This window comes from Girardinichthys multiradiatus, chromosome 15 (genome assembly GCF_021462225.1).
Source record: "Girardinichthys multiradiatus isolate DD_20200921_A chromosome 15, DD_fGirMul_XY1, whole genome shotgun sequence".
NCBI lineage: Eukaryota > Metazoa > Chordata > Actinopteri > Cyprinodontiformes > Goodeidae > Girardinichthys > Girardinichthys multiradiatus.
Window position 1 is genome coordinate 26311876 of NC_061808.1, and position 13762 is coordinate 26325637.

Here is a 13762-nt window from a genome sequence, read left to right on the forward strand (position 1 = left end):
TGCTTTGATTCCATTTATTTTGTCCTTGAGTGGATTATTGTTTCACATGGGACATTAAACATGGGTGGTAAGGTGTTATTTAATGCTCTCATACCTCCCCAAGGGGATCCTGCATGAGAACTAATCTTGGCCATTTGATCCGGGTAAAGTCACAGCGTGGCCCATCTGATTTCTCTGCACATATTGGGCTCTGCATTACGAAAGGATATCATATTCTATTGAATTTGTGCATCCAAGCACTCCCTGGCACCTCTGACGTCATTCCAGTAGGGGTGGATATGCAGCCTTGATATCCAACATGCCAGAGTAGGCTCATGAACAGCAAGTGCAACAGGCTTTGACCAGCATACCTTACATTGTCACGTGTTCATCTCTCTGTTTTCTCTGTTAGCCTGTCATGTATGTTTGCTTTGCATTAAAATCACGCATACATGAAACCAACCATAAAAGGCATGCTTTCTTTCAAAAGCAATAACTTTTTAATTTGTTTTTTGCCTAATCTTTGTTCAGAGGAGACATTTTGTTTCAGATGCAGCACTATAGTTGTAAATCTGCTCTCCCCATAGAAAAGTAGAAACCATCCACAGTTGTTTTTGTCCCTTTTCCTCTTTCTATTATATTGTTGTGTAACAATTCTCTTATTTTCTTCCCTACTCTTGTTTTAGCTGTGTCGTGTGTTGCATACATGTCTCTGTGTCCCCGTCTTCCTCTTTTGTTTATTTTTTGGTTTGGTCCTCATTGCTTTTCCTAAGAATGCCTCCCTAAACTTGTCTTTCTCCATCGTGATTGGTTGATCAGGTCCTCAGGGGAGACGAAGAGCGGGGAGATGCTGGAGCTCAATATGGGCAACATCAGCGCCAATGTGTTGGAGCTGCTGCTCGAGTTCGTATACACGGGATCGCTGGTTATTGACTCGGCCAACGCCAAGACACTACTAGAGGCTGCCAACAAGTTTCAATTCAACACCTTCTGTAAAGTCTGTGTCTCCTTCCTAGGTAAGAAATTTGTGAGCATTCCTACCTTAGTACATAACCATGCAAAATTATTCCCTTAAACTTTAATGCACTTTGTTACCTTACAACCAGAAAATGCATTTTATTGGGAGTTTATAGAGAGACCAACACAAATTAGTGCATATCTGAGATGTGAAAGCGAAATCATAAATGGTTTACTTTTTTTTTCATAAACATCTGAAAAGTGTGGTGTGTATTTGTTCTTAGCCCTCTTCTAATCTGACACCCCCTTAATAAAATCCAGTGCAGACAATTACCTTCAATCCTTCAGTCTGTGATTTAATCTCAGTATAAATCCAGTTGTTTTGTGCAGGCTTCAGAGCATCAGTTAGCAAAAAGCATCGTCAAGTTCAGGGACTACAGCAGGCAGGTCACAGATAAACTTACCTAGCCCTGCTTTTAACTTTTGTTAGGACACATAAAAAATAACCCAAGCTTTAAACATCTCGCAGAACACTGGTTAATCCCTCAAACAAAATGGAACATGTATTTTACAACTTTAAACCTGCCAAGACAGCTTTACATCTAAACTGACAGGATGGACAAGGAAAACATCATTCAGACAAACAGCCACAGGACCTATGGCAACTCTGGAGGAGCTGCAGAGATCCATAGCTCAGGAGGAACTGATGGCAAGACCTTTGCCATATAGGATCCGTGGAAAACGTAGAAGAAAGTACTCGGAACAGATAAAAATGTATAGCTGAAAACTATCACTGCAGGTCACACTGAACACATTATACACAGAGTGACACAGGGTGGTGGCAGCTTACTTCTGTGGGAATTCTTCTGTAGGTACAAAGATGAATGGAGCTAAATACATGACGATCCTGGAAGGAAACCTGTTAGAGGCAACAAGAGACTTGAGACTGGAACAGGACAATGACCCTACACATACAGCCAGAGCTACAATGGAATAGTTCAGGTCAAAGCATAATTATGTGTTATAATGGCCCAGTGGGAGTCCAGACCTAAATCCAACTGAGATGCTGTAGTAAGATAGCTTTGTTTAGCTTGAGCTGTTTAACAATACAGAATGGGGATAAATTTCAGTCTATGAATGTGTAAAGTTGGTATCGCCCTACCCTAAAAGACTTAAAGCTGTAATTTTAGCTAAAGGTGGATCTACAAAGTATTGACTCAGGGGACCTCACTTAAACGCACGTCACACTTTTCATGTTTTTAATCGTAAAAACTGAATTAATCAGAATCAGAAAAGCTTTATTGCCAAGTACGTTTTTGTACATACAAGGAATTTGTTTTGGCATAGTCGGTGCAATACAATACAAATTAAACAGTATAAACATATCTACAATATAATATAAATATATGTGCACAGTTTTAAGTGAGTGAGAGTAAGTATAGAGCAGTATAGGATGCCAGAGCGGTACAACAGTGCAGGTGATCATTGTGCAAGTATGGCAGTGCAAGTAAAGCAGGAGTCCAAGCTGAGCGTTAATGTAACGCATAGAGTTGCAGGTTACAAGTGTCCTGTCAGCAAAAAAAATGGGGGGGGTGTCAGGGTGGTTTCGGGCTTTGCTAACAAGGCTGGTGGCAGATGGGAAAAAACTGTTCTTGTGATGTGAGATTTTGGTCCGGATGGACTGCAGCTTCCTGCCAGAGGGGAGAGTCTCAAAGAGTCTGTGACCGGGGTGGGAGGGATCAGCCAGAATCTTCCCTGCCCGCTTCAGGGTCCTGGAGGTGCACAGTTCCTGGAGCGACAGTAGACTGCAGCCAATCACCTTCTCAGCAGACCGAATGACACGCTGCAGTCTGCCCTCATCCTTGGCTGCAGCAGCGGTGTACCAGATGGTGATGGAGGAGGTGAGGATGGACTCAATGATGGCTGTGTAGAAGTGCACCATCATAGTCTTTGGCAGGTTGAATTTCTTCAGCTGCTGCAGGAAGAACATCCTCTGCTGGGCTTTCTTGATGAGGGAGCTGATGTTTGGCTCTCACTTGAGATCCTGGGAGATGATGGTTCCCAGGAAGCGGAAAGATTCCACAGTGTCAATTGTGGAGTCACAGAGGGTGATGGGGGCAGGTGGGACTGGGTTCTGCCTGAAGTCCACAACCATCTCCACTGTCTTTAGAGCGTTGAGCTCAAGGTTGGTCTGGCTGCACCAGTCCAACAGATGGTCCACCTCCCGTCTGTACGCGGACTCATCACCATCAGAGATGAGTCCGATCAGGGTGGTGTCGTCCGCAACCTTCAGAAGCTTGACAGACTGGTGACTGGAGGTGCAGCTGTTGGTGTACAGGGAGAAGAGCAGAGGAGAGAGAACACAGCCTTGGGGGGAACTGGTGCTGATGGTCAGGGAGTCAGAGACGTGCTTCCCCAGCATCACGCGCTGCTTCCTGTCAGACAGGAAGTCAGAGATCCACCTGCAGGTGGAGTTGGGCACACTCAGCTGGGAGAACTTCTCCTGGAGCAGAGCTGGGACGATGGTGTTGAAGGCAGAGCTGAAATCCACAAACAGGATCCTGGCATAGGTTCCTGTGGAATCCAGGTGCCGGAGGATGAAGTGAAGGGCTAGGTTGACTGCATCATCTACAGACCTGTTGGCTCTGTAGGCAAACTGCAGGGGGTCCAGGAGGGGGTCGGTGATGTCTTTTAGGTATGAGAGCACAAGGCGCTCAAAGGACTTCATCACCACAGAGGTCAAGGCGACGGGTCTGAAGTCATTAAGCCCTGTGGTCCTTGGCTTCTTGGGGAACAATGTTTCCTTTCTCTTTCACTTCACGGTATGTACTACTGCTTGTTGGTCTATCGCATAAAAGGTTGAGGTTGTGATGTAGAAAAATATAAAAAAACAAGTTCAAGTTGTATGCATCTTTTTGCAAGGCACTGTATATACAGAAATGCTTTTCTACCCTGCACAACCTCTCAGACCTTCTGGGTCAGAACTTACATTTCCTCCTGGACTTAAACATCATGCCCCTTTTTGTCATGTTTCCTCAGCTCATAGCTCTTAAAATTCAACTTGCTAACTCTCTCAACTGGGCATTGTGTGTCTGATCTTGTCCCAGTGGACAGTACAGAGCACAACCACAGATTTCTAAAAAGGTCAGGGAACAATTGTCACTAAAATGTCAAATCTTCCATCCTGAGCAACGATGGAGTTGAAAAATAGCTAAACAGATTTATACCCCAAAAGGTACAGAGAATGGAGCATACAAGGGGAGTGGTTTCATCAGTCCTAAGGGGTCATATGAAAGGCAAATGGCATGTTGCAGATGTTGGTGGGCCAGGCAAGCAAAAAAGCTGCAAATGTCAACTTTTGCATTCCATTTAAGAGATTGTTTTTAGGTATCTGTAACACAAGGGAAGGGCATGTTGGTAAAAAGGTCACCAGTAGAAAAAAAGGTGAAGGAGAACTGGTAGCACATGATATGGATTTGTTTTTTCTCAATTTGGGAAAAGAAAAAAGATGAACACATTTGTAACCTTCAGTGCCAGCGAGACATCAATCCATTCTTCCTCGACAAGATTCCTGACATTTCTGCACATTATAACAAGAGAAATACAGGCACAAGCGCATGTCCTTGAGCAAAGAGGAATTGATACCGCGTCAAGAATTATTGAAGTTTGTAACAAATACACCCTGGATAAATGGCAGACATTTCCTCAACCTATTTCCAGTATAACGCCTTGACCTTTATTTATTCATCCTCAGATTCAGGGAAACAAAGCAAGTCTAGCTGAAGTCAAGGTTATTTTTTGATTGTAAGATCAGCAATACTTCACAAATAGACTCTGCATCTCCACAACAGTACCTTTCAAAAGTATTCATATACCTGGAACTTGTTCACACTTTGTGATGTATAACCACAAACGTTTGTGTATTTTATTTGGGTTTATGGTAATAGACCAAAACAATATAGGTAAATTATTTCAATGTATTTACAAAAAACTTAAAAAGTATGGTGTGCCTTTGTATTCAGCCCCTTATTTTGACACCACTGTATAAAGGTCAGTGCAACCAATTGCCCTCAGATGTTACGTAATTGGTAAATAACGTCCACCTTTGCAAAGTTTTCTAATAGGAATATTCTGTGAAGGAATCAGAGGTATGGTACATAACATTGGTGAACAAACAGCATCATGAAGACCAAGGTACACAGCAGCTGGGTCATGCGGAAAGCTGGAGAGAAGATTAAAGCAGGGTTGGGTTGTACACCAACATCCCAAGCTTTGAACATCTCATAGAGCCATGTTTGATTCATCATCTGAAAATGGAAAGAGTACAACTGCGAACCTACAGCGGCATGGACATCTACCTAAAATTAAAGGCTGGACATGGAGAACATTAACCAGAGAGGCAGCCAAGAAGCCCATGATAGTTCTGGAGGAGCGGCACATCTCAGGTGGGAGAATCTGTCACCAAGATAACTATTTGTCTTGTACTCTACAAATTTTGCACTGCAGAACTTGAGGACATGCTATTTGAATCAGCTGTTGGAGCAGGAACAAATTTAAACCTGCAAGACACAACGGTCCCTAAAAACTAAGGTTGGACACCCCTTGTTTAGATCAAAGGATATTCATGAGTTAGAATGGCCCAGTCAAAGTCCAGACCTGAATACATTTGAGAATATGTGGAAGACATGAACATTGATGTATACTGACACACTCCATCCACTCTTTGTCTCTAGGTTTGAATAGCTGGTAGAGACATACCACAAAAAATTGCAATTGTAATTGCTACAACAGAGGGATCTGCCATGACTTTGAGGGGCTGAATACAAATGCACACCAGCATTTTTTAAAACATTTATTCTTTTGCTTTCACTTCATAATTATATGCTATTTTGTGTTAGTCTATCATATAAAACTACAATTAAATATATTGAGATTGATGGTCGTAACATGACAAATTGTGAAACGTTAAATATATGAATGTTTTGCAATACACTGTTTTTCGGTGTGTGATGTGCAGCAGACAAATTTGTTAAAAATGTTAATTTTGTCTTACACTAAAACAAATGAAAAAAACTGAGCTGTGATCTTGTTCACATCAAAGAAAAAATAAGTTGAAGATAATATTTTGAAGATGTGAGCAGCTATAATAAAATATCTCCTACCACCTCATGGAGAAATATTTTCAAATAGGCTTTGTTTAGGCCCAACCTCTGCTCTGATCAGGCATCAGGGCTGCTTTTATTTGCTGTTTGGTTTTGTTCATTTGGGATTTACCAATGATTTACTGACCTTTATTGGCTGAAATTTGTTTAGGAAAGACTGCCAGACTGTCTTCAGTGATAAACATCCTGGTTTTGTTTTCCATTGATGGTCATTATTTAATCAGCTCTTTCAACAACCAGCAAACTATTTGATCTCAACCTTTGCCTGCTTTGGTGTGAACACATGCCTTCCAACAGGGACGTCTCTTGTGATAAACGGTAATGTTGTTTGTTGACGTCACCTTAAATGCTCCACCGGTACACAAGATCACAGACAGTGGTTTGAGCCTTGTTCCCACTGGCTTGGCCATCAAGGTAGCTTCATAGGTGTGTGCGTGTGTGTGCACATGGTAGATCCTGAGATCTGACAGGACTTCTCTAAAGTGGCCCAGCTAATCCCACATCCTATCCCCTGATATCCTCCACCTCATGCCTGGGCTGTGAACGATCGATTCCCCTAGTTGTTTGTCCCCGAAGCTGTTTTGAGTTATTATAGTTGTTCTCTCTTATTCTCAGGCAGATACAAAGCCCAGTAGACTCTGAATGTGTGCTACCTAGAGCTGCTTTGTCTGTTTTTGTAGCTTCTTACATCTTTTTACGGATGTCTGAAATGTGTTTTGTTCCCCTTGTCTTAATCAATCAGCCTTTGTCTTTTGTTTCTTTGTGTCTTTGCCCTCCCCCTTCTTTGTCCCTCTCACCTTGTCTTCCCGACCTTCTTTACTGACTCCAGAGAAACAGTTGACTGCTGCTAACTGTCTGGGTGTGCTGGCCATGGCTGAAGCCATGTGTTGCACTGAGCTCCATAACATGGCCAAAGCGTTTGCACTTCAGAACTTTCCTGAGGTGAGTAGATATTGATCATTTCTATCATCAGCGTAATAAGGAAATGAGACCAAATAATTATCACCAAATATAATTTGGAGATAATTATGTTTAGCATGAGCAAGTTGTTTGTCTAGTATTAAATACTACATATTTGTATAAAGTCTGCGTCCTCTGTTTGCTGCTGGTAAACTTATCTGTCTCATTTAATTGTCTCAATGTAAAAATTTCCCTAAGCAAGTTGCAAAGAAACCACACACTTTCTCTGTGGTCATGAAGACATGCCTGGCATTAATTTGCCTGAATATTTGACCCCTATTCCTGGCAAAAAAATATGAGGGTTAAAATAACTGGTTTTCTGGCCGGACCCAGTTTAAGCAAGTCCACAAATTTAAAATTCCCGAGACTCAATGTTAGATTTCATAATATATTCTAAACTCAGTTTTGATTTGCTTTTAGAATCAATGTCCTGTTGGAATTCAACCATCTACCTTTCAATTTGCGGTGTTGCTTTTGTGAGTAATTTTGTTTTATGAACTATGAGCCACATTGATTTTGGATAGCTGTTTCTCTTATAAATGTAGTGTAATCTCTCTGTGTAATCTGAAGACATTAGGACCATTGAATTTGCCAGAAGTACATGGTTTGAATGATTTCATGTGGCTGAAGCTTGACATGATGTAAAGGATAGTACTCTGTCTCTTGTCATAAATTTCTCACTGTTCTTATTTTTCACAGCTTTGAGGGGAGATGAGTTTAATAAAAAAAAAAAATAGAACCAAATGTCAGGTGAAATAATATATTCACAGGCCACCAATAGTTGGAGAACATTAACCGGACTGTTCTTGAACGTGGACTTGTTTTACATGGTTTTGTGACATGAGAGTAGTTTTTTGTGTAAATTCTCCAGGTATGCTAGCCAAAGCAATCCCCAGAGAGTTTAGTCAGTCAGACAGTACAGTGGCACTGGTTAAGCAGATACATACTACTTACAAAAGGTTAGGGATGTTCAGCTTTCGGGTGACATTTCAGGATGAACCTAAAATGCCCTATAACCTTTACAGCTGAACTTAATGTGACCTTCACTAAACCTCTGAATGCACATTGTTGTGACTATGAATCTGAATATGTTATTTAATATTTAATATTATTGGGCTGCATGGTGGCACAGTTGGTAGCACTGTTGCCTTGCAGCAAGAAGGTCCTGGGTTCAATTCCCGGCCTGGGGTCTTTCTGCATGGAGTTAATGTTCTCCCCGTGCATGCGTGGGTTCTCACCGGGTACTCCGGCTTCCTCCCACAGTCCAAAAACATGCCTTTTAGGTTAATTAGTAACTCTAAATTGCCCTTAGGTGTATGAATGAGTGTGTGTATGGTTGTATGTGTGTTGCCCTGTGATGGACTGGCGACCTGTCCAGGGTGTACCCTGCCTTTCGCCCATAGACTGCTGGAGATAGGCACCAGCTCCCCCGTGACCCACTATGGAATAAGCGGTAGAAAATGACTGACTGGCTGACTATTTTAATATTTTATCAAATAATATTTCGGTCTGTTAAGTGTTGTCCTGTGAATACCAGCCCAGTAAGGTGATGGTATTAGAACAAAATCAAATGGGTGAGCCAAGCTCTGACATTATTGAACAGCAAAACTCTGCACACACATGGAATGAATTCACACAATTTCTTAAAATACAATAATTTATTAACAAAAATAAGTCAACTCAAAGTCCAACATACAGGGGTTGGACAATAAAACTGAAACACCTGTCATTTTAGTGTGGGAGGTTTCATAGCTAAATTGGACCAGGCTGGTAGCCAGTCTTCATTGATTGCACATTGCACCAGTAAGAGCAGAGTGTGAAGGTTGAATTAGCAGGGTAAGAGCACAGTTTTGCTCAAAATATTGAAATGCACACAACATTTTGGGTGACATACCAGAGTTCAAAAGAGGACAGCTTGTTGGTGCACGTCTTGCTGGCGCATCTGTGACCAAGACAGCAAGTCTTTGTGATGTATCAAGAGCCACGGTATCCAGGGTAATGTCAGCATACCACCAAGAAGGACAAACCACATCCAACAGGATTAACTGTGGATGCAAGAGGAAGTTGTCTGAAAGGAATGTTCGGGTGCTAACCCGGATTGTATCCAAAAAACATAAAACCACGGCTGCCCAAATCACTGCACAATTAAATGTCCACCTCAACTGTCCTGTTTCCACCAGAACTGTCCGTCAGGAGCTCCACAGGGTCAATATACACGGCCGGGCTGCTATAGCCAAACCTTTGGTCACTCATGCCAATGCCAAACGTCGGTTTCAATGGTGCAAGGAGTGCAAATCTTGGGCTGTGGACAATGTGAAACCTGTATTGTTCTCTGATGAGTCCACCTTTACTGTTTTCCCCACATCCGGGAGAATTACGGTGTGGAGAAGCCCCAAAGAAGCGTACCACCCAGACTGTTGCATGCCCAGATTGAAGTATGGGGGTGGATCAGTGATAGTTTGGGCTGCCATATCATGGCATAGCCTTGGTCCAATACTTGTGCTAGATGGGCGCGTCACTGCCAAGGACTACAGAACCATTCTTGAGGACCATGTGCATCCAATGGTTCAAACATTGTATCCTTAAGGCGGTGCCTTGTATCAGGATGACAATGCACCAATACACACAGCAAGACTGGTGAAAGATTGGTTTGATGAACATGAAAGTGAAGTTGAACATCTCCCATGGCCTGCACAGTCACCAGATCTAAATATTATTGAGCCACTTTGGGGTGTTTTGGAGGAGCGAGTCAGGAAACGTTTTTCTCCACCAGTATCACGTAGTGACCTGGCCACTATCCTTCAAGAAGTATGGCTTAAAATCCCTCTGACCACTGTGCAGGACTTGTATATGTCATTCCCAAGATGAATTGACGCTGTATTGGCCGCAAAAGGAGGCCCTACACCATACTAATAAATTATTGTGGTCTAAAACCAGGTGCTTCAGTTTCATTGTCCAACCCCTGTATTTCAATCAACAAACTCTTCACCATGCTAAAACAATCCAACTAACTACCAAGCAGAATTAAAGAATAGGGAGGACTAATGGACTATGTACAATATAAACAAGTTGATTAAAAATGATTGAAAACCATGACCAAAAGAATGATGCAACATTACCATGTAATATTTATGTTTGAGAACCAAGGATTATCTTGAAGAATCTGGAAATGAAGTGAAGTTAGTCTTGGAACCAACTTAGGCAATAATCAGCAAACGTTTAGACAACCATTCACAATGCAAGATCAGATAAAATATTATTTTATTAAAATAATGTTTTAAAGAATGATCTGCTGAATAAAACCAACCTTCTGGATGACTAATTCTTAACAGTGTCTCATTAAGCTGCCTTTGTTTATTAAAATAATATTTAAAGAAATATTATTAAGGGAATATTTTGGAAAAGAGCCAAATCTTTCTGGAGAAATGGGGCTTAATGGTGTTTCATTAGCTGTTAGTTAAAGCTAACAAAAGAAGCTGATAGCTTAGCACCAGAATCAAACACACACCTTTAAAATACCCTTAATAAAAGGGTTAAAATGCATAAGCACGGACGGCGTGTTATGATTAAAATCATAATCATTAAAATCATAATCATTAAAATCATAATCATCTCTGTGTTTAAAATCACCCTTTAGCAGGGTAGCAGGGTTGCTTCAATAAAAATGATGGTCTTGCCAAAAATCAATTACTTATTCTCAATGATTCCGAATAAACCGTCATCTGACTGGTTTAGATCTCTGGACTCCTCCATCACTAAATTTCTCTGGAAAGATAAGCCCCCATGTATTACCCTAAAAACACTACAAAAGACCAAAGATAAAGGAGGACTAGATCTGCCTAACTTTCATCTATACTTCTTAGCTAACAGGATACAACGCATCTCAAAATGGTTTAAACGCAGTCCTCTAGATGAACGCTGGCTAGACGTAAAACAGACATTATCCAATAATATAAAGTTTTCCGATCTACCATTTATTAGCTCAAATATAAAACGGCATGTATGCTTCAAAAGCTTCAACGTCAGCACCTCTCTGACAGCATGGTGGGAATATCTAAAATGACAGGGTTTTCACTAATCCCATGCAGACGTACACCCATCTCGAACAACCCTGACATCCTACAAAAAAATAATATGATAAATGTTCCATATTGGAGGAGGAGTAAAGGAATTGAATACCTGGAACATATATTTGAAGGAATTCAGTTCATCCCATTTAAAAGATTAATTATACAATACGGGATGGACAAGAAAACATTTTTAGAATATCAACAAATTAAATCTATAATAAAAAAATAAATTTAGACTTAAAAACGTTGGGTTACAAATGCCATCAAGTGTACTAGAGTTCCTAAAACTGTGGTGTTGGGGCGGTGGTCCTGTGTGCAGCGGCTATGACCTCCGGGTGTGGGTGTGGCAGGGCGGGCGTCGCTGAGCTCTGCGCTTGTGTCGGGCTTCTCGGCCTCGTACTGGGGTGGGGTTTGCTCATTTGCTGGATGGTTCCTGGTGGGTTGTGTGTGCTTGGGGTTAGTGGTCTTCGCCGTGCCCCTACGAATGCACAGAAGGATGTGTGGTGTTGCTGTGGCGCTGCTGGGGGATCTGGGGTCTGGCTCTGCTCTATCGTTTTTGCTTGGCTGACCTGGATGTAGGTGGGTCTGTGTCTCTGGATGGGGGTGTGGCCTCTTTGCTGCATGTGCTGGGGCCTTTCTGTGGCATGCTAGGCTTGCTGGGCTGGCGTCTTTCCCTTGGGCATGGTAGTGGGCGGGGTGGTGCATCGTGGGGTCTGCTTGACTACCCAGCTGGCCCAGTGGTCTCGGTTCGCCTGTCTATGGTGGGGGTGCATGTACCTATCCTGGCCTGGAGCTTGCATTTGGGTAGGCCTGCCATTTTGGGTTGGGTGCAGTTTGGTGGCGGCCTTGGTGTTGGAGTGGGATGTGTTTTGTTGCCCTGCTTGCCTGGTTGTTGCTGCTGTCTAGTGCTGAGCATCAGGGGGTGGGTGCTCTGTTGGCTCTGCCCCTTGGGTTCGGGGGTGGCTGGGCATGCTGGTCATGTGCCCTCCTTTGTGTGGTGTATTTTGGTTGCTCTTGGCCGGCTGGTCTGCTCCTTTGTTTGGAGTGGGGCCGCATTCTTGGCCGCTTGGGTGCTTCTGGCTGGCTCCTTTTTGTTGGGGGTCGGTGGCTACTTCGGGTGGCGGACTGGGTAACGGGGCTTGGGTCTGAGAGTCTGGGTGGTTCCGGGGTGGGGGGGGCTGGGGACGTTGGTCCCGGTTTTCAGTTGTTTCTCGGGGCCTGTTACCAGTCCCTAGTCTTTTGCCCAGCAGATGTGCCTATGCCTCAAGGCAAACGGGGGTGCCTATTGGGGGGGAGAGACCCTCTTCCCCAACGTTTTTTCTTTTTAAATGCACACTACAACAACATGCATCAACACCACATTTGAGCTGGCGGAGGCAGGCTTGGGGTCTTTTCATACCCCCGTTCGCTATTTCCCATCTGTGGTCGGAGGCCGGGAGAGGGAGTGGGCCCTCTAGTCGGGTCTGGGTTGGGGTTGGGGGTCGGGTCTTGGGGATTGTCTGGTGCTGGGGCTGGCGATTAGGCTCTCTCGGGATCGCTTGGGTTCCCTTGGATCTCGGCCCCTGGCTTTGGGCCCTGGTCTGCCGGCTGGGGAGGTGCCGGGCTCTGGCAGGGGGGTCTTAGCCGGCGTTGATTGGGATGTGGCCCCGCTTTAGTGGAGTGGCTGGCCGGCTGGACTGCTTGGTGGGCTGTGTTGCGCCATGCGGGGGTGCGAGTGGCCGGCGGGCTGGGGCGCCCCTGGGGTTTTGGGTGTGGAGTTGGCGGGGTGCCTGGTAACTGGGGGTGCCGTGGCCTTCTTCCACTGCTTCCTTCTGTGGTTCTGGCCCATGGTTGGGCGCCGGGCTGCAGTTGGCGGTCGGGTGGGTGGGGCGGCGGAGCATGTCTTGTGATTGCACCGGGGTGGCTAGCGGGTTGTGCTTGGCCTGGAGCGTTTGGCCAGCATGGCCCAGGTACCAGGCTGGTGCATGTATCCCTCTCATGGACTGGTGGGCTGGTGCTGCTGGTGCTGTCTGGGGGGGGTTGGGCGGGCTTGGAGGTGTGCTGCTCTGATGGCTGTCGTGTCCGGGGGGGGTCAGGGCGGTGGGCTGAGGGATGGCGTGGACGGGCTGCAGCCTGTGGGGTGGAGGGGTTGTGTTCATTCTAGGGCGTGGGGTCACCAGCGTTTGGATCGGCTGGGCGGCGATGGTGGAGCTGAGCTGGATAGTGTTTCTCCCTGGGCGGTCGTTGCAGTGGCATTGATGAAGTGTTTTTTGTGGCTGAGGGGGGCGTGGTGGGGGACACTGGCCCTGGGTGCCTGCCGATGGCCGGGGACCTCTTGGTGAATGAGTCCCGTCATGGTGCGGGGTCGGGGGTCCTGTTGTGGGTGCGGTGCTTGGTGGCGTCTGCCCTGTTGCGCCAGTGGGCGGGGGTGGCGTTGCGCGGGGCCCTTGCCTTGCCATTGCGGCGCGCTGTGTGGTGGGGGAGCGGGATGCGGCGGGAGTGCTTATAGCGGGGCTGTGTGTGGAGCTTGCGCTGTGTGGCTGTGGCTTCATCGGCTTCTCGGCCATGGAGTTCACCTGTGGGGGTGTGCCCCTGTGGGGGAGGGGATTCGTGGCGTTTGGGTTCGGGGGCATGTGTTCGATATCGGTGTCCTTG

General features: G+C 44.9%; 1 protein-coding gene across 6 annotated transcripts in view; it reads left to right on the top strand.

Moving 5' to 3' along the window:
- LOC124881931 (kelch-like protein 29) overlaps positions 1 to 13762 on the top strand; it is a 374918-nt gene that overhangs the window by 237560 nt on the left and 123596 nt on the right. For all 6 annotated transcript variants that reach the window (XM_047387899.1, XM_047387896.1, XM_047387897.1 and 3 more), the window contains 2 exons: positions 799 to 995; positions 6928 to 7040. In XM_047387899.1, the coding sequence (XP_047243855.1) occupies positions 799 to 995; positions 6928 to 7040 (310 nt within the window). The remainder of the gene's footprint in view (positions 1 to 798; positions 996 to 6927; positions 7041 to 13762) is intronic.